The sequence below is a fragment of the Fulmarus glacialis genome, unplaced genomic scaffold, assembly GCF_000690835.1.
Source record: "Fulmarus glacialis isolate BGI_N327 unplaced genomic scaffold, ASM69083v1 scaffold4002, whole genome shotgun sequence".
NCBI lineage: Eukaryota > Metazoa > Chordata > Aves > Procellariiformes > Procellariidae > Fulmarus > Fulmarus glacialis.
This window is the reverse complement of record NW_009198265.1, coordinates 7751-35540: the sequence shown is the minus strand read 5'-3', so window position 1 is coordinate 35540 and position 27790 is coordinate 7751. Positions and strand designations below refer to the sequence as shown.

Genomic DNA, 27790 nt, shown 5'->3' with positions numbered 1-27790 from the left:
GGAGACGGATGAGAGCTGCTTCTGAGGACACGTCGAGGCTGCGCTAGTGCAAATGCTGCCGGAGCGGGGAGGAGTGTGCTCCACAAGCGCTCTGGCTCTGCCCTCACGCTTCCACAGGCTCCGTTCCAGTCCTGGCCAGGGCTGCTCGGTCTCTCCCAGGTCAGGGTTAGCTACAAGGGATGCAGGGATTGCACGGCAGCATGGGCTACGCTACAAATGACACTTGAACTAAATCTCACAGGAACAACACCGACTAGGAGGCGTGCAGAGCACTGACAGAGAGGGACCCCCAGCCACGGCAGACGTGATGCGTTCCTCTGCGGCGGTGGGAACCCCTTGGAGGCAGCAACGCCCCGGCTGGTGCTTGCTCTACGAGCGTAAGCGCATACAGCAGATTAGTACAGTAACACGGGGACTATGAGATACACAACAGGAGGTGTCTCTCCTGCTACACAGGGCCAAGCCTGTGCCACTGGTCCCTCCGGACCCCTCGCAGCACACACAACTCAAACTTCAGCTTGTGAATAATTTAACTAGCAACTGTATAGTTTCCTCATCTGAGCCAGTTCCACAGATGGGACATCCCTGGAGTCTGGGCAAGGGATAACTCAGGGAGTTAGACAGGGGTCCCTCCGGACTCCAGGGGCAGGAGGGTCGGACAGGAGCAGAGCAGGGTTAGAAGATGGGAATGTAGTTGTCAATCTTGGTCCTGTGCCGCTGGGCAATGCACTCTGCGATCCACACAATGTTGCGGCACTCCTGCTCCTTCAGCTTCACGAAGGCGTAGAAGACTCCAAAGTGGAACTGGTTGAGGAAGGCCAGCTTGTTCAGCTTCACCTGGGGAAAGCCCAGAGGAGGACATGTCACTTGTCCACCTCAGATGGGAGGAGCTGGTCAAGGTAAGCGTGGAGCAGCTTGGGAGGTCCCATGACTTCCCCGGCAGGCTGGGGGGCTCAGCACAGGTATCCTGCTCTGCACCTCTCTAGGTCCTCGGAGCAGCTCTGACCTACAGCACATGGCTCAGGACAGGCTCTGACATTTGAAAATCCTCTTGTCCCACATAACTACACTCTGGTTTTGCTGTCGATGGACCAAATATCCACCAGCAGCCCCAAACTTGCCTCCCACACTGCTCTAATCTGTCTGGGTGAGAACACGGACTGAGCACCATGCCGGGTCCCTATTCCCTCGCTGGAGCAGAAGGCTAGCATCCTTTTCCTCTCCCCAAAATCTGTTCATCCACAGCACTGCTGACAGGGCAGCAGACAAGCTTGCTGCTACCCTGAGCTTTGCAAGTGTCTCAGGGCTCACTCACCTCATGCTCAAAGAACCTGTCTTCAAGGGTCTTGTCTCCAGGGTTGCTGCCAGCCCCTTCAAATAGCAGCTTGTACTCCTGCAGGAAGACATTACAAGAGGATATACCCAAACCCCTCCAAGCTCAGCAGCGTTCCTGGGTCCTGTACGTCAAACAGACACCCCAGCCACCATGCCAGGTCAGCAGAGGACACAGAAGCCAAGAGTCTGCCCTGTGTACACATAAGCATTGGCAAGGGGATGCTGCTGAGGCTGCACTGCACACACACCGGCTGAAGGCAATCCCCTGTAAGGCAGAGAAAGCCTTTATTTCATTTGTGAGCTTGTCCAGCCAGAGATCCTACCCCTCTCTGAAACGTGCAGAGCTCAAAGCCGAATCATCACTTTGAGTCTGCAAGGAGGATGCATCGGGTACAGATCCCTCCGTGTACAGACCAGAGTGTTTGGGCCAGGCCCCTGTGCCCACAAACACTGGCACATGCTCTGGCTGCTTCAGCAAGGGGACACTGAGCTCTCTGACTCCAAAAAGGCCCCCCGCCATGCACAAGAGAAGCTTAAGGAACTCAGACACATCCAAGCATGTCCTCCCAGGTCAGCATCTCCCCTGCAACTGAACCAGAGCTCGGAGTGACCCGCTAGGGCTGGAGATGTGGCACACCACTTCTCGCTGAAGACACGTTTCCATCCCCAACCAGCCAAAGAGAGACTGCCATTGCTGCCACACCAACACAAGGGTTTGGTGGTGAGGGCAGTCCCCACACCCTGGGACAAGGCGCATAAAGCATGCCTGGTCTCCCTATCACCTCTGCTACGGCAGCCACAACTAACAAGCCAACGGCATCACAGGCAAGCCAACTCCATCTTGGTCAAGCAGAGCACAGGACCAACAGTAACAGCAGAAGATAGACATCCCCCTCCCCAGGCTGTGAATCCACAAGTTTCCCCAGATCCCTGAGAAGCTCTGATCCAGAGCAGGTCCTTGCACTAGTCCCCACAGCCCTCACCCCAAAGCACTCACAGGGTAGTAGTCTGCAACATTTTTGACTTGTTCGTAGTCATCTGCTCTGGCCAGCTGAGCCAGGCCCTCAGGGTAGAGCTTGCCACAGTGCGGGAACAGCTTTGCTCGGTCCTCCTTGGACAGCTCGGTACCAAATGAGTTAATGGTGATAATGAAGGCCCTCCGGTCAGCTTCAAACTGCGGGAAAAGAGCAGTTCACTTTGGGATGCAGCATCTTTGCCAGAGGCCAGCAGATACCAATGCTGCTCTGAACAGAGCCACATCAGAGAGCAGCATGAGCAAGCTGCCTGGGACACATACAGCTATCCAGTGCCCAGCCAGGGCAGGCTACATGTGCAGGCTCCCAGTATGCCCATATGCATGCTCCCAGCTGATGCCTGGGGAGCAGTCAGGTGAGGAAATTCCCACCCCAGGCACAAGCCAAATCACTGAGCAGAACCCTGCCCAGGTCAAGGAGTCTCTCTCCTTGCCCCTGAGCCCTGCACATCCCACAGCTAGCCTTGGCATGGAGACGGGCCGTGCACTGAACAGCTCTGGTTTTTCTCCTGCTCGTTATCCATGTGAGAGGATGAAGATGTTGCCACGAAGGCAACAGATGTGTCAGCACCTGGCAAGATCAGGACCGAAGAACCAAATCTGTCCAAAGTCATGTGCAGGCAGTGTTTTCCTAGGTCTCCCAGTGAGCAGGCAGAGTGTGCATGGGGATGCTGAAGAATCTTTAGTATCCTTAACGCTGGCAGGCAAGCTGGGCCTGAGCACAGAGCAATGAATATCACAGCAATACCATCCAGCTACGCGGGTTTCCAGACCTACCTCTAGGATGGGGCACATGGCATCTGCCGTGGTACCTCCCAGCACCTTGCAGAACTTGTAGAAGGACTCCAGGTAAGCCTGGAAGAGAGAGGGCAGATGAGCACTCTTCTGCACTGCTTCATCTACTGCCCCAGAGAGCCATTCAGTAGGGGACAAACAGCAAGCAGGGATGCTCCCAAACGCTTTATAACACAGCACGGGCACTCTCACCCCATGTGAGCCAAGCCCATACGAGGGTCAGTGCTTCCCCCAGGATCTGGAGACATGGAGGGCTGTGGTTGGGTTTGTTCGAGTGACTGCATGAGCTTACTTCAGGCAAGATCCCCAGGCAGCAAGGTTAAAGCCTATTTTGCTCCTTTGAGTCATCTAACTCCAAAGCATTTACTGAAGTCTCACACGGTTTCCTGACCTCGCTCTGGCCTCCACAAACATGCCAAGCCACACAACTATAGCTGCAAGACCTACGCTCAGAAAGTACCGCTGTGTAAGCAGAGTCAAGAGATGAGACAGGACATCTGTAAAGCAAACTAGCCATTCTCTGTAATTCTCTTTTCACACTGCAGCCGCTTGGTCTCCATCCCAACTGGAGCACTGCAGAAAACATACAAGGCTAGGCACAGCTACGCTGCCTCCAGGAAACGTAATCCTTTGTGGAGATGTACCGTAATCCAGCTGGAAGATGACTGTATCTCCCAGGGGGAGCCCATGAAGGCAGTGCATGGTTAAAAGTGCTGTTCAGCAAAAAACTTTCTCAGAAGAAACCATCATGTGATAAAATACCTCCCTGACAGAGAGCTGCAACCAGAATCACTTAAAAGGGATGGAATAAAATGATGCTGAGACATCACAAATCTCTGCTTTGTCACAACAACTCCAGGATTGAAGATGGACCAAGAATGCACGTGTTGGATACCCTCAGCCTCTGCACTAGGAAAGCACCTGGATTTCTGTGTTCTGTAAATATTTGTTACCACACAGTACAAAAGGAGACTGCTGGGTGAGCATCACACATCAAAGAAACATCATCTCCAGCACTTGCCACTGCTCAAGTGCAGAAGAGCACAGAGCATCAGTCTTCAGAGTTACCACAGGAACAAGGACACGGATAATGGACTTTGCTTGAGGCTGACAGAAGAGGGAACCTGGGTAAGAGGTTCAGCCACTACCCCTGCCCTTCTCAGAGGTCACGCACAAACTTAAGGCATTAGGAGCAAAAATAGGTGAACTTAAATACCCAGCACTGAATGAGGATCCAGTATCACAGACACCATGGAAACACAGACTGTAAAACAGCCGCACTGGGTACCCTCCCCTATGGACCCCTCCACAGATGAGAGCAATCTACAGAAGTTCTCCAGTGTCCTGAAACCCTTACCCCAGAAATAGTAGTCTCTTTGCATTTAATAATCCTTCATGGAATTTGACTTCCATGAACCCACTCATTTATCCTGCTAGCCTCATTTGTCTGTCACCTCCAGCCTGAAGGGGGAACTGTGGCCTGTCCATCCACATTGACTTTTCCAACACTATCTGCAGTTACCACCACAGCTCTGATTCACTCCTCTTCCAGGTGAGGAATCCCAACCATTTTTGTAGTTTCCCATACAGAAGTCATTGTACCCAAACCTTTAAACTTGTCCTCCTTAGCAACTTCCCCTGTTCTGCTGTTCACATTCAGAGATGAGAGAGAAGAGGAATGAGACAAAAGCGCTACAGATGTATGCAGCAGCACAGTGATATTTGTGCAGTTCTCTTCTTTTCTACTGTTAGGAACAGTCTGCCTTGTAGAGAGACACTTCCTTAGGTCAATCAATAACCCAAGATTTCATTTAGTAGTAGAAAGGAACAAGGAGACCCTCACTGTACACGCAGAGTTAGGATTACCTCTTTGCCTCTCCCATACATCACTCCACATTTATCCGTGTTGATTTGCCTGCCATATTTTATTGTCCAGTCACAAAGCTCCTTCAGCTGCTTCCTACAAGAAGGTCGCCAGCAAAGGCCAACAGTCAGGCAGCTTCACTTCAACATATCCATTAAAGATGTGGAAAAATAGGAGTAAGCACTGAAGATAATGCCAGCATGCCTCCGCTGCAGGACTCCACTGCTGACCGCCCTCTACACTAAGAGCTGACTGCTTACTTTTAAACTCTGCTCCCCATCTTAACCATATTTCCATTCAAGAATCTTCTCATTTGTCATTGCTAACAAGAAACCTTTGTAATTGCTTTCCTCCTATGAATCCTGCTCAAACCTTCTGTCTACATGCTCGCAGATTCCTTCACAAAACCTCCAGTAGGTCTGGGAGGTAGCACTTCTCCTTCCCATGCCAAGTCCTCCCGGACGCAGGCAGCCATCCCAGGCACCTGCCTGCTCTGTTCCTCAGAGCAGTTCTGCACAGATTCCAGACCTGATTTTATTTTCCCCATTTGCCTATGAAGACCATTTGCATTGCATTATACATTTTCCAGTCCCTGGGGAGAGAGGTGGATTCAAGTGAGAGTCTGTAAGCAGCAGTTACCTCTTTCACCCTTGTGTCACCATGATTCGTTACTGATGGAGCCCCTATGTTCCCCGGGGGCTGCTCTTTAGCAAGAAGCAGTCCCAGAACAAGCCAAGGGACACCAGGCATCTACGCTTCAATTTGGGGGTAGGAAGAGCAGAATGTAAAGAAGTATCAGGCCTCAAAAAGGAGACGGGAAAGGATGTGGCAGCTGGGACCCAAGGAGACACACACACACCCCCTCCAACCTGTTTGCCCTGCGCTCACGCTGTTCCCTGCCTTCCCCCACCTGCCTCATCTCCACACAGAGGTCTGCACCCTGCAAGGGTGCAGGTATTTACGCGTACAAGCTTACCTCCCCCTATTACAGCAAAAGATCAGTACATGCCAGAGGCCACACGCAGCTGGGCATGACTGCCGACATGCAGCTCCTTCTCCCCTCCCTTTGCCTTCTTCCCTTCACGCCTGATCTGTTCTCTGCCTCTCCAAACAGGCCATGGCTTCCTTGGGAAGCAGAGGTCACACTGACTGCAGGCTGGCTGCGACCAGCCAAAACAAGGTCGGCAGATACAATCTGCATCCCACCCTTAATCCAGAGAGTTGAGATGGAGCGATAGCCACAGCCTGCACATAAACACATGCTTTGATACTGCCAGCTAAAACCAGACAAGGCCTGCAGAGGAGACAAAAGCTCCCTGCGCAGGCTCAGGACAAGGAGATCCTTAGCCCCTCCACATCTCTGTGCCTGCAGGACTCCTCCATCCCGGCTGTACCTTTTACGCTGCTCTACCAAGAGCATCTAACCTCAACCACAGCCACTGAAGGCTTGAGCAGACTGTTGGAGGCTCTTCTGAAAGGGGTCAAGACAGAGAGCCAAGCCCATGGGAGTCCTTCAACCAAGTTTAAGATCAAGCCACTTCAGCGCTTTGAACGCAGTTAACTACACATCTAAACTCGTGTGGTTAAGAAGCAGCCTTCTCCTGCCTGCCTGGGGCCTGAGCAAATTTATTCAAAGGCAGAACCTCTAAAAAATCTCTTGCACAGACTCTTGACAGCCTGACAGCTCCAAAAAAAAGTCACTCTGCCTAGCTTTGGTGCCCTGACTCTGCAGAGCTGGGTGATCAGATGTCAGGCCCCTCCAAGAGCACTATCCTTACTTTCCAGCAGATGCAACTAGTTCTTGGTTATGTTCACTCTATCACCACTCCAGGGAAGAAAAGAAAAGAGAAAGCAAATTTATTTTTAAATCTACTCTAAGAGGAAAATACCCTCTTCCCCTTTGGTTGAAGAAAGGCAGCCTAAGCTGGACCTCCTGACCCAAGACAGAGCTGTAGTCATGCTAGGAGGAAATAGGGAAGTTTAAAGAGATCTTATTTACCTTATACAGTGTGTTTCGAATTATTTCGATGTTCATTTCATCCAGGTCCTGTTCAGATATGCAGTCTTGGAAGAAAGCAGCTGAAACAGAGCCACAGACAGAGTTAGCATTGCCCTAGCCAGACCCATGCCCAGCACTTTCCAGAGTTCTCAACAATACCAGGCAGAAGCACAGCCTACGTTGAGCTTGTCCCTCCTAGGCCTGGCCCTTATCTTCAGCAGCCACCAAATTGCCATGACTCAAAACCTCAGGCTCCACCATGGTTCCCCAGGCCACAATCATTTTTGGGGCTCTCACACCAGCCTATTCTCAGCAGAAATTCTCAGCTCTAGCCCCCAGCATCAGTGCCAGAGCACCCTGTATTTAAAAAAAAGCAAAACCCAAACTGTTCCCAGATGCAGGCACTCAGAGGTGACAAGACAGCTTCCAAATTGCCTGCTACAGCATGGCAGTAGCGCTTAAGCATCTGCCAGACAGCAGCTCACAGACTCAGTGAGTCCTGAGGAAGCTGGTGCTGTGCTTCTCCCTCATCCTCCTATATCTTAGTTGGATTAAGGAGGCATGGGGATGCCACAGCTCCTACAACCCATGACACTCCATGGTTGGAGTCAAGAGCTGTTCCCCCGGTCAAGTCTATCAGTCCCATTTTCCACTTCTTCCGAGGCCTTTTATTTCTCCAGCTGGAGGTAAGTAACAGGAAGCTCAGCCTTACATACTTTGCCAGAGTATGGCTGGGAGGGAGTTTGAGAAGTTGTTGCCACCGAAAGAACAGATTTCAGACCTAGCACAGGGTACTGCAAGCTGCAGATAAAGAGGAGTCTTGTACATCTAGCGTAACATAAGGCTGTTGTACCACTCACTTGTTAGCAAGAGCACAATAAAACCCATTGACAGGACTTTTATGACTTCTTCAACTCTCACTCAGCAACCAATTTTGCTGAATTTGCTACAAAGAGAAATATGATCTTTCTCAGCTTACGCAGTCCAGCTGTGGGTAAAGGACACTGCACTCAAGCCGAGAACTGACTGGTGCTCTGCTTTGTGCGACAAACCGGGTATGATGCAGGCTCGCACCTCCAGCGTGCACTACTTTTATAGCACGAGCTTCCTGGCATGGACAGCAGCTGCACTGTGGGTCTAGAGAGTCCTGAACAGGGGTTAACCCCCCCCCGAGGTTTCTTTGCAACAGCATCAGAGACCAATGCCACGTAGCTGGAGGAGCACTGCTCCCTACGGCTGGCAAAAATGAAAACAGAGTGTGCCAGGACTGGTTTTCACTGCAGGACTCGCTGGCTAGCCTAGATAGCTAAGCAGTGGCTACTTCAGAGTAGCAGAGGAATGAGAACGCAGCTATTTCAGTTCTTGGCCCTCCAATATCCCAAATTAGGCTAACAGCAAGGCCTATTTTGCCCTGCTAACCTATGAGAGCCATTTGGGGTTAGGCATTCCTACCAAGCCACGTAGCTACTCAAGTACTTTTAGGAGATAGAGCTGCTGTTTCTTTGCGTGTGGTCACTGGAAAGAATGCAAGTTAAACAACTGGAGCCTGCATGCCTGCTTGTTTAGGCAACACAGCTACTCCCCATGTTCTCCTACTGAAGAAATGCCACACTAGATGGTACACAGCCTCAAGGGCATGGCCAGGGCAAAGGTCTGAAGACCTCAGCCTAGACAGGGCAGAAGCAGGCAAAGCTCACTCACGTACAAGTGCCTGAATTCAAGAGGCAAAGACCCTCAACTGCCAGCCGCGTTCTTCAGAACCACCTCGCCAGTGTAACGGGGCATCTTCACTCTGTACACAGCTGGAAGTTTTACGGTCTCTGAGAACTAATATCTTTGAAATACTTGGTTCTATCTTATTCCCAAAATGGCAAGGTACCTGCTTACTCATGAGGAGGATTTTCTTCCCACACATTATCCCTACTTAGCTGCATGCAGAGCCTCAGTTCTCCTGCAGCATTGTTGCCCTACCTTGCAACCCAGACCTCTTGAGACATGTTTTCCCTCCTTTGCTGGGCTCTATCTGGCAAATCATTTTTCCATGACAAGTACTTCACTTGCCCCATTATTTCAGAGAGCATTTGCAAAAACGCTTTCAGTTCCAAAAACAACTATTTCTATCAAAGACAATATGATGATTTGAAGTGTTTTGTTCTTTCTAGCAACCCCAAAAGAATGATTAATCACTGACTCAGGCGAACCTCATTACTTTTTTGCCCACAGATGCTAACCTAGAAAGTCTCCTGTGACTACCTCTCCTACTACTGCAAAAAGACTTCCATATTTTCTCCAGAACCACTTCCTACATCTTTTATCTTTAAAGAACATGTCTGTCTGACTGTTCATAAGACACTTGGTTTTAGTGTCATGCGCCTCCTGGTCAAGGCTTGTAGCCCTGAGACAGTATACCCCAGTGCAGGATCCTGCTATACAATGAGCTTGAAAAGGCTTTTGGAGATTTTTTTGCTGTTGCTGGTTAGCGTTTTTTGGTATGTAAAGAGCTTTCCTTGATCTAGAGCTAATTTTATCAGCCTCAGAACAAGACCGGACATGTGCAGATCTCTATAATTACCTACAAAAATTGCTGACAAGAAATTGCCCAATGGTCCAACTAAAAGCGCTGGAAATTAAGTGACTCATTCCAGCAGAGGACCTGATAGCCCTTCACTAAGGAAGCACATGTACCATGTGTCCCATGACAATTATTAAAAAGATCGCATTGGCTAAGACCTCTCAAACTTTCTCATTCCTCCCTAATTTCAGGTGACGATTCCCAGAAGAGCTGGTAAATGGACACATCTAGCAGATCAGATCTAGCTACTACCATGACAGCTTGAGGCCTAGCTCACACAAACCAAATTCCCCAGCAATCTGCACTACCAGTGTGCTGGTTTAGACATTTGTTGAAGCGTACAGAGAGCTAGCCCATCCTCCAGAGGTAAAACTGGCATAGGACAGGCATAAACCTGAACTCAAGCCCAGCCACCACAGGCAGTACAGCCACATCTGTGCATTACCCAACGCTTTGTCTTCCCAGAGCACAACTTAGACTTAGTTGGACCTAGTTAGACTGGGGGAGAAAGGGACATCTGCTGCACACACAGCTGAGAGGTATTTTGAAAGGCTCAGCTCACCCAGGGGAGTGTCTACCAGGATTGCATTGTAGAGCTCCGCAGGCGTCTGGGCAATGTTCACGGCTTCCATCTGCTCAAAACTTCCCAGAGGATGGCACTTGGGCACCAGTTCAGAGATCGAACGCTGGTGCAGGGTCCCAGTGATCAGCAGAATGACATTGTCAATCATGTAGCTGTACCTGGAGGAAGGCAAGAGGAAGACTGTCGCAATACAAATACTACAAAAACCAGCACCTGGCACCAGACGGGCACACATCTTCAGTCCCTGTAAACATCTCCAGCCTTCCTACAAAGAACTAGTAAGGCATCTCCTTAACGTCTCCTTATCACGCCAGCCTAGGAAAAGGGAGTCAAGTATAGTCCCAGGCTGTAATTTATGCTACAACTGAACCACGCTATCTGGGCATCTCCATTGAAGAGTATTAGGTTGGAAGGGACTTCTGGAGGCCTCTGGCCCAATGTCCTGCTCTAAGCATGGCCAGCTCCAGCTGCTCAGGGCTTTGTCCAGCTGAACTTGGAATTATTTGCAAGGATGTGTATCTCACAACCTCCCTGGGGCTCTGCTCCAGTGTCTGACCACACTCACAACAAAGTCTTTTCCTAACAGCTACTCAGAATTTCCCTCGTGGCCATTTGTCTACTGTCTCTCATCCTAACCCCACACATCTCCAAGAGGAGCCTGGCTCCAGCTTTCCTACACCCTCCCACGAGGTAGCCGGGAACAGTTGTCTTTCCAGCATTCCCACTGCTCTCCTCGCATTGCCATGCTCTGTAGAGAACATGTGCAAAAGCGTGCACTGTAGGACACCAGCAAAGGGGAATCTGCCGATAGCCTGACTTGAGCGCAGCTTCATTGCCAGCAGCACTGCTCCATCTTGCCAAGACTACGGAGAAAGGGTCACGTTTCTGCAACCCCGCTCCCTTCCAAAAACAACAGGGTTGGCAGCTTTGGCACAACCTTCATTCACACCCTCACAAAACTACACACAAGCTTTTTCACACCTCTGCCATCACAAGCTACACGCTCTTTTGCATTAGCCCATATTATGACATCCCCAACCAAGTTCTCCGCTTATGTTATACAGGATTAGCAGCTTCAGTCTTTGGCACTGCAGTAATGGGACATTCAATCTGGAACCATGGCACTTGGCACAAGTTCCACCAACACAAGCCCTTTGTGGCCTTTCTCTCCAGTATGTCCCTGTTTCTCTCACACTGAGGAGCGCAGATCTGGGCACAGCACTCCAGGTGAGGCCTCCACCAGGGCTGAGTAGAGGGGAAAGATCACCTGCCAGTTCTCCCAGTCCAGCCAGAGAAGGCAGACACAGCTGGCCTGAAAACTGGGAATACAAGGAAGGCTGGTGGCCTTCTCCAAGTAGAAGGTCCTAGCAAGGGATCAAGACATCATGTAAATACAAGGAGCTGAGAGGAAAAGGGTCCCCGGTGAGAACAGGAGTGATGCTCTAGGCACCTTCACCACCAGCTGAGCCATAAGCCAACCAAACTGAAAAACATCAAGCGAGATGAGGTGGGTTTTTTTTCAGTCAGAGGACGATGCCTTTGCAAATGTCCCTCAGTAGCACACGGAAGGGGCACAGATGCTTGAAGAGCAGGGTATTTTGGATTTTACACCCCCTCAGTAGCACACGGAAGGGGCACAGATGCTGGAAGAGCAGGATATTTTGGATTTTACACCCCTTTGCTCTCACTGCTAGAGCTCTAACTCTAAAATGTTAGATAATGGAAAAGACCTGAAGAAGCTCCTTGGCAGGAGCTGCTCCAAAACAAACAGGATCAGGCCTGAACTAGAACAGCAGAAGGAGCTGTGCACATCTGGAGTTGGAGCTCTGTTGAGGTTCAGGCTTCCCACGTGTACTTGGGTACTGAAGAAAGGGAGCTTAAGGCCAGCACACCGAGCTTAAGGCTCTGCACACGTTTGTCAGGCATTAGGATGCTGCTGGTCTTCATATTTCCAAGCTAACAAGGAGGACATAGTGCAGCTCTGTTGCCCTTTCAACCGCATCAAAGGCAGGTAAGCAGAGCCAGGTAAAGGCAGATTTCGGTAGTTATTAGATGGGCTTACTGCCTCTCAAATATGCTCAAAGGGCACATCCATGAGCAAATCCACACCTTAGCTCCTCAAACAGGTGCTGCTTTTTTCTCCACGCTGCAGGGCTGGGTAACGCACCTCCTGGCCCCCCTATTTTTGCAGAGAGCCTTTCTGTGTTTGCAGCCTATCTTTCCAGGGATGTTGAATCTAGAACCAGGGCAATCAGCACAAGCTTCATGTAGTAGGAAACCTCCTTTTGCCCTTTAATCTGCAGGGTCATTATCCTCCCTTCTGTTTGTGCAACTCTCACCACGGAGATGATTGCAATCTCCAGGACAGCAAGAAGGGCCTGTTTATGAGAACTGAGGGTAAGTCCCTTGCAGTAAGCAGCTGGTTCCTGGTAAATACAAGCATCTGCACCCTCACACAGATACATCTCCATGAGGTGTGCCAGACCAAGGATACAGCAGATCATTTCCGAGCTCCACCATCTGCCCTCAAACACATGCAAGTTTGCTTAGGGCAGCACAGCAGCTTTCAGGAAAGACCACACACAGGATTACTCTCACCAAAGCAAGACAGGACCAAACCAAATTCACTTCTTCAACTCAGCCTGCAGTGAAGGACCAGGCCAGGATATATGGTCATTGCATGGTACATCAGCACACCTCTTTCCTATTCACAGCTTACCATGAATCTTGCCCTCTGAAAGATATTTGCAACTTGCAAGGAGCCTGGCCAAAGTCAACCATGCACGAAGAACTGAGGTAAAGCGCCTGGAGCCCTTTCTGTCCACAGGGCTTCAGAGCGGCTTAGCTCCTGGCTTACTGGAGTCACACCGAGCTCATCCATGCCCTCCCAATCCAGTTCAGCATGAAAGCCACAGGCTGGTTTGGGGAGAGCAGCCCAAGATTGACCCTCTTCACGTGTGAGAAGCTCCTGCTTTCAGACTGATGGTCCCAGGAAAGACAACTCAGCTGGCTTCCACTGGCAGAGTGCAAAGCACGGCTCTCCCCATTTCATTTACACCCCTTAACTTGCTTGTTTCCTTATCCTTGAGGGAAGTCTGGGGAAATGCATAGTCTATAGGCCAAACGCCAAGGCCTCTAAGGAGGCCAAGCAGCAACTTTTTGAAAAAGTACATTACATATTGAGACTACTTAAATCTTGCTGTCAGAGGATTCATCCCTGCAGGAAGAGGAGTTACCATGCACAAGATAGAGGGGAAATTTCTCATTCAAATTTCCACTGCGACAGCATTTCAAACCTTTACGATAACAAGAGAGTTGCAGCAGGACAAAGGTCTTCTCATGCCTGCCGAGGCCAGGCAGGCACCGGCACCGCTATATAATCCTTCCTGACAGTTCCCGTTTCCTTCAAGCAAGCCCAGACCACGCTTATTCACATTCAGTCCCTGCTTCATCCCAGTAAAAACAGTCATGGCTCAGTCAATCACGACTACAAGGCAAGTCTTCTAGTGCCAGGGCAGCTGGAAAAGCCTCTTGTCATCTGTGGAAGGGGCAACGCTCACTTTCCTGTGCCAGGTCTCAACAAGAACGCATCTGCCTCCACTAGCACAGCTGTACTAAGACCATAGCAGGGGTCCTGGCTACGCCGGCATTTCCTCCAAGGCCCAAAGGATTAGATTTATTATGGTGGCAGCAGTTTTTGTAGGAACCTCCAACTACTTGTTTAATAGAGTGGCTTTTGTTATCATCCTCCCCGTCTCCTACTAGATTCCGACCAGCTTCAAGTGTTCCAGCTTCCATGGTTAATGCATGCTCAGACCCCTCCAAGAGCATTTTAACCTTCACTAGCTCTCAGTGCAGCTAATAAGAGGACCAGACAATGGGACACGTCGGAAATCAGGAGTAGTTGGTCACCTGCAACACCATGAAGTCTCACTGCAGCCCGCTTGGCATGGAAAAGAGATTAGGACATAGGATGGTCTGGTGGGAGACTGGAGACAGGTAGAAGGACTGACAAGCTCCTTGGTGAGGACGAGCCTCTGCACTAGCTCACTGGGAACACTCAGGTGGAGTTCAGAGGAAAAAGCACTACATGGAGGCTCTACATAAGCTACAGCCAGTGACACGGGGTGGCAGGGCTTTAATTAAGTGGTAAAATGGCACCTTATCTCAAGCCCCCAACCTTGCCTCCACAAAAAAAACCGTAGCAAAACTCTCTTGGGCGAGAACGTATTTTACACTCCTGCTTTGAGCTGCTATCTGCACACACAGTGAGATGGACACAGAAAGTGTGGATGTTCAGTCAGAGTTTCACGTGCAGAGTTACGCCCTGCCTCGCTCTTCCTGTCACCCACTGAATTGAGGTGTGGTATATTCCAGAAATTCACATTCACAGAAATACAATTTTAGTTGATACTGAGAAACGTCAGTGATGTCTCACAGAAGAGCAGAATTTCTATTAAAGGACAGGAAAGAGTCAACAAGCATAGAAATATCATCCAAAGCAGGAGAGAGATGTTGGCTTACAGGTTCCTGATGTCCGAGACAACCAGGGCCAGTATCTTCACTCCTCCAGCGACACCCAGTTCAGCACAATATGAGCTGGGCGACACGCACATAAAGAGAACAAAGCCAGGCTAGGATATGCCTAGAGAAGCCAAAAGGAGTGTGTGAGGGGGAAATGTTCCTTCCAGTAGCAGCAGATCAAAGAGACCATTCTCACTGCTGGTTTTGGGAGGTACGGTCTCAGACAGGCATAGCAAAGACCTCTCTGAGAAAACAGAGGAGAGCCAGGCCCCAGAAGCTAACTTCTGGGACAGTCATCCATGGACAGCTATCAAGCAGAATCAAGGAGGAGAGCACACATGCAAAAGCCATGTACAGGTACTTTATCAATGTATGTCTTCCTCCTTTTGGAGTTACTTAAGTACAGCCACAGATAAACGAGACATGCAAGAAAGATTTCAATGGCCCGCTGGATATCAGGAAAGGCTTTTTAGCAGGGGAGCACATAAAATGCATGAAAGCTCATCACATGGGGCATGTACAACTTGGCCTGAAGGCACTCAGGCCTAGCGCTGCAAGGCAGCGACCCCAAGACAGTTAGGGCTTCTCCCTCCCCCACTTACTAATCTAATCTAATCATAAAGAGTCATTGTCCTACAGCAGATAGGTTGGGTTTTTATTGCTTTCTGCTCCAGGATACTAAAGAAACCGTAAACAATACTGCAAGTGGTCACAAAGCATGACTAATGACGGAACATTGCATGACCTGCGTTTCTCAGGGATCCTCTGAAAGCCTTGCCAAACTGTAGCTTAACAGCTGCTCTGCAAGGGGTCATGAGGACAGCCCTCCCTGTCAACAGCAAACGCAGGGAGCAGCGGGCTGATGCAGAAGTGCATAGCAGGGAAGAACCGGGCTGCGGCTCGGGGGTTTTTGCCAGGACGGGTTAAGGTATTGCATTGCTCAGGCAACTTCAATGCTTTCCAAAACCAGCATTAGACTTTAATGCAGACTAATGCTAGCAAGGCAAAAGTCACTATGTGACTATTGCATTGGGCAGTTGCTCAGATTACTGTAGAAGCATGTGTTTATTTTGGGATGAAAAAGGGAAATCTCCAGCGGGATCAGAGCAGTGCTCTGAACTCGGCATGAATTCTAGAGACAGCTTTAAATGATGAAGTTGTTTTGATTATAGTCACTTTAGCATCTAGTGCTTCCTTCTTGCAGCTCATCCAGTTCAGGTACCCAGGGGCTGGTGGGGGGGAAGTAACCTAAGGAAAAAGTTTCGGGTTGGTTGTACTGCTGCCTCCTTGGGTTTGTGCATAAGTACACAGACCCATCTCTTTATCCCACTGGGTTCGACACTGGAGCAAAGGTGCTGGTATGTAGAGCCACTTGTCACACTTCTCTCAAGCTCCGAACATAAGCAGTCATGGGGGAAAGCAACGCACAGACTTCAAAGCACAAAAGAGCAGTAGCTGACACTAAGAATAGTGCCAACAGCTGAGATGCTTGTATCTGGAGTGTCGTTTTAAGATTATTAGTAAACAACTGCACAGCTGTCCTGAACTGGAAAGGAAAGGGATGTTGCACATCAGAAGACCTCAGTGCCTCACTGAGGTTTGTTCGAGTAATAGACAGTAGATGAACTGAGCAGTTTTTCAGCTCAGACTAGAACAAGTCAGACCAGCAGCTCCTGGCCAGGAGCAGTTTTACCCCTCGTCTGCAGCTGAAGCTCAGGCTGTCCAGGGAACAGCAAGAGTAGATGCAGCATGTGATGGTCTCCACTCAAAGTGCGCTGATCTCTTCCTATCTTCACACACTGTCTTTCCTAGAGTCACACCAATAAAAACCACACCTAAGTGGTAGTTCGTGAACCTGCCAAAGAGAAAGCTGAGAATTTCATGGTTGCCACCACAAACCAAGGGCACTCAGCCAATAAGTGGGTGCCCTGCTAAACTTAGATCAACGAGACCATTTCAGAGCAAAGAGTTATAACTTCACAGTATAACAGAGGCTGTGGCAGCCTTTCAAATCCAAGTATCCAGGAATGTTCTCAGCATTAATCTATATTTAGCTTCATCTCCACATGATTTTTACCATCTTCTAAGTGAGTCTAGGTCTCTTGGGATACTGACCTCAGTTTTCCAGTGGTATCATCCGGTAACTTACAAGCAGTCATACAGTGTTAGCTGTGTTAAAGGCTAACGAGAAAAAAAGCTAGATGAAGTACTTTTAATTTTGAGGCTTGTGTTCTAGATGCGTACAAACCCCTTGAAACACCAGGGAATGTTTTGAACACCTTGCAGCCTCATGCATGAGTCTCTAGTTGCTTAAACCTGATGCCTCAAAGATTGACTTCAGAGCTTTAGAAACTAGGCTAGTAAGCAAGGCTGAGTCTTGGCACTCTGCGCTGTGCTGAGCAGACTTCAGCACTAATTACATTTTAAATATTGACCAGAAACATCTAATCATGCTGCTTTCACATAGACCAGCTGCAAAAGCCAAACTTGCATATACTGTTTTCTTACCTTCCTTACATGTAAAGCACTAAAAAAAAAAAAACCCCCACATTCCAAGGATATAAAAGAAGATTAAAGGCTGCACTGTGCAAACTCACATTGCCTCCAAAACTGCCTGAAGTAGCTAAGAAAGCTGACTGAGTTTAATGGCCTAAACACCTTTACCTGATTCTCAGTCAATGTGTGGTCTGGGCTTCAATAACATGCTGAACATTACTGTGCATACAGACCTGCTGCCAGCAGAAGACAAGAAAAATCATCAACCCACTTGACATGCAGTAAACCATGTGGGGTAGACACAAGATTTTGCTTGGCTTCTAAATATTGCAGTACTTTGCAGTATTTAAGCAAAGCTCTATGCAAGTATTTGCTAGACTTCAAACTAGCATAAGAATGGATCTGGAAAAGGGGACTAGAACCCAAGATGAACTCAAGAAGTCTTCAGAAGCAGTGCCCTTGGCCTCCAGGCCTTCTCTGGGCTCAACTTGCCAGCCTAGAGCACTGCGTGAGGCAAATCAATGGAAAGGTAAAAGGAAAATGAAGGCTGCTAAGGTCCAGCACCAGAAGACCTTGAAACTGTTCTCGATCAAGGAGTGAAGCATGTTACGCGCGGACAGAAGTGCTCAGTGAACGTTCATCCAACTGAAGGCACTGCACGCAGGTTGTCCTCTGGAAAAGTTGCAACCACACATAAATTGATCAGAGGAGCACTGATAACCTCCTAACACACTCCTTCCCTCCCTGTTTTATGACTCTAACAGACATGCTGTTCAGCCTGTAGAGGGAAAGATTGCAAGAAGGAACACGAGGGAAGTGGAAGGACTGTTCCTGCGAGCTGCAGAATCACCAGAGGGATTCAGCTTTAAACAAAGTCCAAGAAGATAGTTAAGTCCACACACTGCCTCTGGATAAAACAGCATCAGCTTGGACGGGGATGTCATCCAGGGGCGATGTGTTCTCACCTAATCATCCACAGCTTGCATGCTAGAGCCCCTTCTCAGGGCTGCAGAGTTTCACTAAAGATTTCTCTATCTTAGTGAAACACAGGCCTGCATCTGGAGCTCGTCAGTATGCTCCATCTTTACTGCTACCGATAACATTTTCCTAGCTCTTCTGACCATTACCGTGGCTCGCTGTGTTTGCTAGGCACCATGCTAACACCTTCCAAATGAAGAACAGCACTGGTTGGTATGAGGAGGGTCATGCTGTTCCAGTTCAAATCCACTGGCCAAATGAAGTGTTCTCCAGGCACTAGAGGTTTGGGGAAAAAAGCATCCCCTCAACATAATACACAGTGAAATCCACCTTTCAAAGAGTCCCTTTCCAATGAGGACACCCACAGTCACACCATTTTGAAAGATGACTTCCACGGCCACCACTTAGGCATGCAACCCAGTCCATTTGCATGGACATTGGTTCTAGGAAACTGGTATGAGGTCTCTATCCTTTCTGTATGCAGGAGAACAGATGCAGTTCTGATGCTACCATCCAAAGGACGCAAGGCTGTGATCATTTCCAGACCATTAGTTACATGCCCTCTTATTTTGAATATTGCATAATCCCTCCAAGAACTTGGCTTATCAGTTCAACTTTGCACTCCCTGCAAACAGGGAAGCTGTTTGTCAGAAACCTGTGCTTCTCTGCCAAAACCGTCTCTGCCAGAAAAGGCTCATAAACCTTTTATTGCAGGATCCCCAGCCACTACAGTAATTTTTGCTTCCTGATCCCACCGCCACCGACGAGTCAACAACTAATTGAAAATCGTATAGCGCAGTTTTAACCACAGCAGCATTAGGAAAGATCCTTCAGACTGTTGGATTCACCCAAATAAACTGCAACTGCCTGTAATGTACAGCATTTGGAGTTTTTTCTTCCACAAGAAAAGACTTCAAAAGCAGGTAGTCATATTTTGTAACCTCCGCAGTTATGCCAGGATGCACACTCCAGTATATTTAGAATAAAGACAGGCAACTTCCTACTCCAAAGAGGATTATTGCTCTTCAGCTCAAGTAGCAATTGAAATAATTTGGCTCCAGAAAAACCACTGCTACAAGATTAAGTTTGAACTCAAAGTCGTGCAGCAGAAACTAGATCTATCCAGTGCAGGGGAGAGGCAGAGCAGCACTGGGTCAGGGAGAAGGTAATAGAGGGAAGTGTCAGCTAAGAAAAGGCATGCGCAAGGGGAAAAGGTACATGCAGCCTCATCAAAAACACGTCTTGTGACCACAAAAACAGACTGAAAGCCAAGTTCCTAGCTGCATCCTCAGGGCAACAAAGAACCTGGTTCCCAGCCTTAGCAGACTCAACCTAGTCTGTCCTCTGACGACGGGCTTGATCACGGATTTGGAAAATGTGTTTAGACCCAGCTCCACCCCAGACCTCACTCCTACAGCAGACTCAGTTTCCGCACAATCACCAGCAGCTCCCCCACCTGAATACAAGATCGAACCCTTCTCTGCCCATCAGCTTGCTGCAAGGGCTCAAGGGGCCCTCACATCAGGCTGCTGTGAAACCAGACTTTCCAGAGCAGGGAAGAGACTGTGCTGAAGCAAGGCAAAAAAAAAAAACCAAAAACAAAACAAAACAAACAAACAAAAAAACCAAAACCAAAAACAAACACCACCCTTTTTCCCCCCCTGGAACAATACTAAAGCTGACAATCCGACCAGGCTACAGCAGGCTACAGTCAGGAGCAACACCACAAACCACAGATAAAGAATCCTGTCTAAACTGAATACAGGAACACTGGAAGGAAGGAGAGACAGGACATGGCACCATGTCAGGCTAACACAAAGAACAAAGCCTTTACAGAAAGGCAGGGCAGCACGTCACTGAGAAGAACCTAAAACCCACTTCCATCCCACAAGTCAATATGTGTTTGTTGAATTCAGGAAGTGGGTTTTGCTGTTTCAAGTACACTTAATACCTGTTTGTTGCTGCCCTACAGAACATCGCTGCATGCCCTCAGCCAAACAGTCAATTGTTTGTGTTGGAGCAGAGATGTTAACAGCCAACTTGTGCCTATCAGTCAGAACCTACTGTGGTCGGCTGAAAGACACAGGGAAGCACCAGGAGCCTTCCAGCAAGGAGCTGCACGGCAAGACGCAGAGCTAGCAGGTGTTTTATAGAGACCATCGGAGGCTCAACAAGCTGAGCTTTTCCTTGCCACGATATGCAGTGGCAGAGGAGGCCGGCTACAGCCACCGCTTGAAAAAACAAAAGGGAAATCAGCCAATTTCCTCAGTATTTTGGTACTAAGAACACAACACTTGCCACAGAAGAGTTCCTGGAGAGGATCAGAGCCAGGAAAGAGTCAGCATGGTGCCAGGAGAGGAGCGCAACAGGACAAAAATCAGTGGCAACAAGTGACTTGAGGAACGAAGACCTTGCTTTGGGGTTGCTGCCTAGCTGCGTTCTTGGGTCGGTTTCGTTCATGCACTTTTAAACACCATCCCTTCCCCTAAGCTCAGGAGACAAGTTAACTCCTGCCCACCTCCGTAGGTGCCCCCCCTTACCTACGGCATGGCATGCACCTGGGGCCAGGCAGCCATGGGGCTGGAGTGCCACCTTCCGGCAAGCAGCAGGCAGCACTGCCTCATCCCCATGGAGCTGGGCAAGGAAAGCACACCAGAACTCGCATCCGCCTGGTGCTCCAGAGCCCCCACACCATCCACGTTGCTGCTTCTCCTTCCTGTGTCCTCACCTAGTTCATGGACCACTTAGAAGAGGCAAAAGAAGTGACATAGCATAATCCCACTCAGGGACAAACGGCATGGCTTTTCGCAGGTTGGCTCTGGAGCAATCAGAGAGGACAACTGTCTAAGATCAGTCAGTTCCCCAGATCTTCTCAGCAACGTGCCCTGGGTCAAGATCTCCTCCAAAACCAAGCACAACAGTCACTTGGTGATCAACTCAAAACCACCCCAGAGGTCCAGCAGGACATTCATGAAGGAGAAAGCCTGAAATGCTTGATCCACCTCCTGGCACCAGCCACCTACACCCTGGTCACTCTCAGTGAGATGGTATCCAAGTGCTTAACGGGCCTCGATGGGCCTGTCTTGTGCGAGGATATCCAACATTTCTAAGAAGGCAAAAAATGTAAGTACATACAAAGGCATCGAGCAGCGGTGAGTTTCAGAGCTGAACTGGACATGCTACAAAACATTTCCTTCCATTTTAAGCCAGACACACCTCCTACAATCCCACTCAATTTAAAAAAAAAAAAAAAAAAGAAAAAAAATCTCTGTTTACAACCCAATGCCTCTCTCTCAAGAGAGTCTCAGTGAACTCAAGCTTTCCTCCTGCAGAAGCCAGCCCTGCTCAAACTTTCCATATCTTTCTACCATTTTCTATTTCAGTTCAGCCTGTACTACAGTTTTAGCACATGGACACATTCAGTTGAGTACAATTTCTTCTTCTGACCACCTGATGCCTCGCTGGCCCTGAGCTGTCTACCAGGAGCGGTCTTTACCATTTCCTGCTCAAGTTTCATCAACTACCCTAAAAGAAAGGAGTGGGAAATAGTCACGTTTAAAAGGCAGAGATAAATCACCCCATCACGCCTATCTGTGTGCCCAGCCAGCGTGGAAGATCCAGCCTTGTCCCAGTGTCACCCAGGGTAGGCATGATGACACAGTCCCTCTGCCGCTTGCGCAGGCACAACATCTCCAGCACTGCCAACATCCTTTGGCCGAACACCTCTGTGACGCTGCCCACACACAAGCCTGGGTTAGATGAAGACTACTGGCACAAGTACGCGCTGCCAGCCTCCAAACAGAGGTGTTCTCCACTCCAGCGATTTGGGACGTGCATGGGAAGCTTCACACTGTCAGCAGGACAATAATCCCTGAAACTTCTGCCTCCTACCCCAAACCAAGACCTATTACGACCCATGGGACAGCTTCAGGGATCAAAACACAGCCTAAAAGGCAGCCCGAGAAGTCATATCTTGTCTACCCTCTTTTCTACTAGCCCTGTCACTAACTATATTACTATTATCAACAGAAGATATTAAGACTCACTGGGCAAAACCAGCACCCTCTCCAAACTCCTTGTGTTTCACTGTCCTCATTCTTCTGTTTTAACTTGTCTGTAGTGTCATTAGAAGTTATTAGAGCTTCTAATACACTGATAGTGACTCCCACCTTGGACCAGCTGAAGCTGGTAACATCTTCTCTATTTCATCAATACTCCATTGGTGTGATAAGTGCAGACCCAGAGGAGACCCTTCCACCAGTGGTGCAGCAGAACCACGCCAAAACACAACTGAACACTTGGACTCCTTGCACAAAAGGCTCCGCAAGAGAGTGGAGACGCTTCACGTAGGAAAACAGCTTTTCTCCTGCTTCACCTTTTGCCTTCCTCTAGGCAGCACTGCAGACAGTGGCATTAAAGCAAATCTTGTGGGTAAAAAGGAAAAGAAGAGATGAGAGTGAAGACAACTCAAGGAAGAAACATCCTGTGCAGAATGGGACCAATATATTCAAGAAGAGATTACGCAGCAGGCAAGAGATACAGATACCTGCACAGAATTGTGTTTTGTAATAGAGAACTCGTCAAAATCAGAGAGACAGAAGCAGAACAAGATCAAAGTTAAACCAAGTTGAGGGCAAAACACCAGTTTTAAAGTTAAGTCATTCAAACAGCAAGAATTGGCCTATCGGATTACATGAGATGTAATTACATGAGATGTTTAAGGCCTTCTGCACAACTCAAGCTGGATGTAGACACTGGATAAAGGTCAACAGGACTGGTGTAACAGGAAACTGGATTTCCACAGCCATTCACAGCCTTCCTACCAAGTCACGCAGGGTGTAATCCAGGCAGGCATGGTCTGAGACCTTTCAGTTCATCTTTTCCACACGCCGTTTTTCAAAGTGAGAGTTAGGGAACAGCAAAGTTTTAAAGTCTGCAAGATACTCATGTGTCCTGCCCGGACTATTGCCTTTAAAAAGAAGAGACCATTAGTGATTACTATGATACTTCCATAGAGACTAGACATTTCCAGGAACCTCTAGGGCAGCAAAGGAAAAGCATCAGTGGAGGATAAACTACCTAATATTGCCAGGCTCAAACAGTATTGATGTCTTTACAGCAAAGTAAAGATGGGTAAAGAGGTGTTTTGAAAGTTAACTTAATTATTTTAAGTTTCAGAGAACAGAAGAGTTTGCTCCATACAACTAAGATGATGAGCTAGCAACTGCTTCATCCATTGCAAACACTGCTGCAAAATGAGGGCTTGGTAATGTCTTGCTGAAGTCTTGCTCCGTAGCCAGATACCAAAATTCAATGATTTTTACTGACAGGCATATAAGAAAAAAATATTTCTTAGAAAACAGGAAAAGCTTAAAAGACAGGCAGCTTTAGCACAGTGACCCAGAAAATAACAGATATGAGCCACTGGGTTAGAAAAATGAGATAGTGTTACTGTCCAGATATAGAAAGGACAGAACAGGAAGGAATACAGCAGAGAGACAGGTCTTTAATCAGTATTTGCACGTGCAGGAGATGCCACAGATAGGCCAAAATTTAAAATCTTTGAATCAACCACAAAAGCTTTTCCACATCAGCCTACACCGTTCAAAAAGCTCTAGATGGCAAGCAAGATAACGCACACACAACTGCCAAAAATGCAAGATTAAACACCGCTTGCCAGAGTGCTTGTGACGAGCCCAAGCTCACTATATCAAATAAAGGAATGGTGATGTATCAGCTGTCTGACTCGAGAACAGAGTACAATCTCCTTCTCAGAGATGCAAGTTAAAGTCATGTTCTAATGAATGAGAAATTCATTTTTGTTCATGATATATCTCCTTACTGGTTAGAGAAGGCCACTGGCTACGCAGTTTTCAAGCCAAACTAGAGCTTACAGGAACGTAGACTAAGGAAAGGAAAAAAGGCAATTTTTACTTCCATGTTTCAGATGCAAACTAGCACAACTGGTATCTCACCAAGGCTAGCAATTTCATTTTATTACCAATTAAAACAAGAGCAGCACACAGGGAAGCAGAAGGTTGTGCAAAACCACTAGGAAAAGATACTTGCACGAACGCTGTGCTATTTCAAGCTTTTCACATCAGCTGAACCTGCTGTGGAAGCGCAGGTGCCCCGTGTCTTTTCATGCACCGACAGAGACATGCTGAGGCTGCTGCAGCCCCATCTTTCCCTGCTGCATATTCTAGGCCCTCCCTTCCCCTAGTGCTGGCATTGGTTGGATCCCATTGAGCTGGCCAAGAAAAACAAATCAGTCAAAGATTAACCCCCAAAGTGAAAAGTTGTTCAATTTTTGGCCAGCTCAACCCCCTGAACCAGTTTGTGATGGGGTCAGAGGAAGGCCTACAGCCCCTGGGATGGGATGGCAGGATCACAGCAGCCCTGACGAAGGCTGATTGACCTCGGTGGGTCAGAACTAGCAGGCAACTGCTGTCACGCGCATGCAAATGTTTTGCAGCAGGATCACATTTTAAAGAACCCAGGAACATTTAACACAAGGGACAAGGGTAGATGACAGCTCTAATAGAGACTGAACCAGTTCTGCAATGGAAGGCAGCAAAGGAGCTGTGCCAACGAAGCGTGCACACCCTGGGAGCAGAAGCCTTTAACAACGTAGTGATACTGTGCAGCTGGTTTGAGACCTCCAGGTACAATCAAAACAGTTTCATTCAAGAAGCTGCAAAAAACATTGCAGCTACAGGGCTGAGTGTGGAAAGCTGGTCTGAGAGCCCTCAAGTCTTGAAGAACACCAACGTTTCAAATGCTGTTCATGAACAGCTGGTACTCACGTGATGAAGTCCAGAAAACTTGCTAGGGGCTCATAAGCATGGTTCCTCATGTGACGAAACTCCACCACCATCTTCTCCTTCAGCTTGTCGTCTATGACGGAGACGGTAAGCGGGGAGGCTTCGTTGGCCAGGAAGTTCCCATAGTCTGTGCTCTGGAGGTGCAGTTTCAAGTCTGAAAAAGAAAGAACAATTCCACTCTACAGGGTTTGTGTTGGGTTTGGGGGTTTTTTTGAGCATATCCAAAAAAGCTGTTGCTCAGCACTTCTCCAGGCATTCTCTTCTCTGAAAGATCACGTAGACAAAACCCATGTGTTAAGTCACACACTTACACTTGTGCTCAGTTTATCATGGACAATCCAAATGCAGTAAAAGATCAGTGTTTCACCATACCAGCCTTCCCCCATCTTAAAGAGGAAGCTGTGACATTATCTGTGTAACTGAACACACACCTGGTCCTGCTGTCCACTGTGCTTGATCAAGGTGGAAGATGACTGATTTTTTAGGAAGTATTTGCTAGAAATCTAGAAAAAAAAAGATTCCTCTAGACAAAAGGGCTCTGGCTGCAGGCTTCTCTGAAGCAATCACGACCAAGAACCTATCTGCACCCACAAGCAAGTTTCCTCAGATACTAGTGATGTGGAAGCATCTGAAAAGCTTTCAAAGCCAAAAAGACACAAAGAGCAACCTTGAAATTATAAAGCAGCTAGGTACTACATCATCAAGTCAGTTCAACTAATTGCACTGGTAAAGAAAAGTCAGGCATTAAGAGGTAGAGGAGGGCTGGTGAAGAGGAAGGCCATTTAAATCCATCTCATATGGTAGGCAACCCCCGCCCAGGAAGGAGGAACATGCTCAGAAGCCTCCCCCTCCTCCAGTTTCAAGTAGAGGAAACCTTTGTTTCCTCTGTTACCCTTGCTGCAGGTCAGGTGCCCAAGGAAGCTGCAGTCCTGGCCAAGAAGCAACCACAACATGCTGAGCTCTGTCAAGATAAAAGCCCTATTTAAGCCAAAAGCATTTAAGTGTCTCTATGGAAAAACTGAATCCAGAACTGAGGAACGTCATATAATCCTACTCCTCAAAGCTCTACTAGTTGCGCTGGTACATAATGTTCATCTCCCTTCAGCTTCACCTCAGAGGGCCAGTTAGGCAAGCACCCTCCTAGGGATTCAAGACCTTTATGGGGAAAGGAGAGTTTAGTCAAACCAGATGTGAACACACGGTCCAGAGAAAACAAAAAAAACCAAAACAAAAACAAAACAAAAAAAAACCCACACACACAAGAAAAAAAAGACATTTCTCCCTGGTTTCTCTGCAGCAGGAGCACTGAGGCTGCCTTTCCCTTCCACTGAACCATACAAGTCCTCAGCATTATGGCACAAGCACCCACGGCACGGAGGTCCGAGCACGGACTCAGCCCAGCTTGAGGATTTTGACCTTTTAACATTACACCCAGCTACAGGCATGAGCTGCAGAGCATCCTCCGCACCGGGCTCCAAACCGAGCTGGTACTGTACAGTGCAATACAGTCTCCAGCCCGAGGGGTGGAAGGGTCAAATGGCATTCAAGCTGACTTTAACTCTTCTGGGTATTTCCAAGAGGGTCTAGCAAAGATGTTTTTGACCCAGCACCTTTTATTTACGAAGATGTTACCACTGCTAAGTCTCACAGGAAACAGATGGTGGTTATAGAGGGGGGGAAAAAAAAGGCCAGAGACTTAAGTAGTGCTCAGTTGCTGTCATGTTTCTCAGCGGTTTACAGGAGAGCTTGGTGGTACTCTTACCTTTAGGAAGAAATCCTGGATGCAGCAAGAGAGCTACTTGCCCAACAACACCCATGGCTGAAGCAAAGCAGAAACTTAACCTAGATCTCTGCTCCCCAGACTATGCTGCAAAACATTATTAACTTATGCTCACACTTTCGAGGTGGGAAAACATGGTCTGGATAACTCAAGACAGTGGAGTTTTCAACACGACCCTTGTCAAAGTCAAACAGTGGATCATGCCAAAACTCAGAATGCCCCTTACCTCCATGCAGCCCGCATGGGATTGTTACTGACGATAATCACTTCCTAAACCCTGCAAAAAGCCCAATTCAGAGGCAGCACCCTGCATGCAAAGAGTTCTCGCCCATCTGTTTTGCAATTGCTTGATTTTTGAAAGCTAAGATACAGTTACAGAGGAGAAATCTTCCGGAATTACGTCTTAATGAGTTTCAGTCCCTCTTCTGAAAGCTCTTGGATGATGAGCTTTGGAGTCCGAGTGGAAATTAAGTTCCACTGTCAGATCAGGGCTTTACTAGTCTGCTTTTAGCAGAGGCTGCAGAAAGCACGGAACAAAATTCAGCAGTTGCTCAATGAATATGAGAGAAAGGGTCCTGGTAAGAGTATTGCACCCACAAAATCAGACTGCAAGGGAAGGCACAGGGGACGGCAGTAGCTACGTTCATATACCTCCTACTTTCAGTTCTCTGCAATTGTGCAGAGCTCTAATGAAAACGAAGCCTGCCCCAAAAGGCACGTGATGTTGTTTTGCAGCTATACAGGACCTTGGAGAGGAAGCAGCTATTGCATATCCTACCACGTCTTACTTCAGTAGGGAAGCTTCCAAAGCTTTCAGCTTGTTTCCTCAACTCCAACTCTGCTACAGCAAAACCATTGGTTCCTTTTGGTGTCACCATGACCTGCAACTCTGCTCTTACTTTTGAGGCTGCAAGAAGCCGCCTTGCTATCGGGTCACTTGGTGCTAGAGACCCAGTGACAGAGTTTGCTGTACCATCCACTTCCAGGAAGTCGGAGCTGTATTGCAT

General features: G+C 48.2%; 1 protein-coding gene across 1 annotated transcript; it reads right to left on the bottom strand.

The window, feature by feature from the left end:
• Window positions 1-303: 303 nt before the first annotated feature.
• On the bottom strand, window positions 304-27790 carry LOC104073141 (V-type proton ATPase subunit d 1). The gene is made up of 8 exons (XM_009572820.1): window positions 27757-27790; window positions 24986-25157; window positions 10161-10339; window positions 7027-7106; window positions 3146-3223; window positions 2333-2509; window positions 1316-1393; window positions 304-837 (listed from the first exon to the last, which is right to left on the bottom strand). The coding sequence occupies exons 1-8, from the start codon at window positions 27788-27790 to the stop codon at window positions 676-678; spliced, it is 960 nt and encodes a 319-aa protein (XP_009571115.1). The 3' UTR covers window positions 304-675.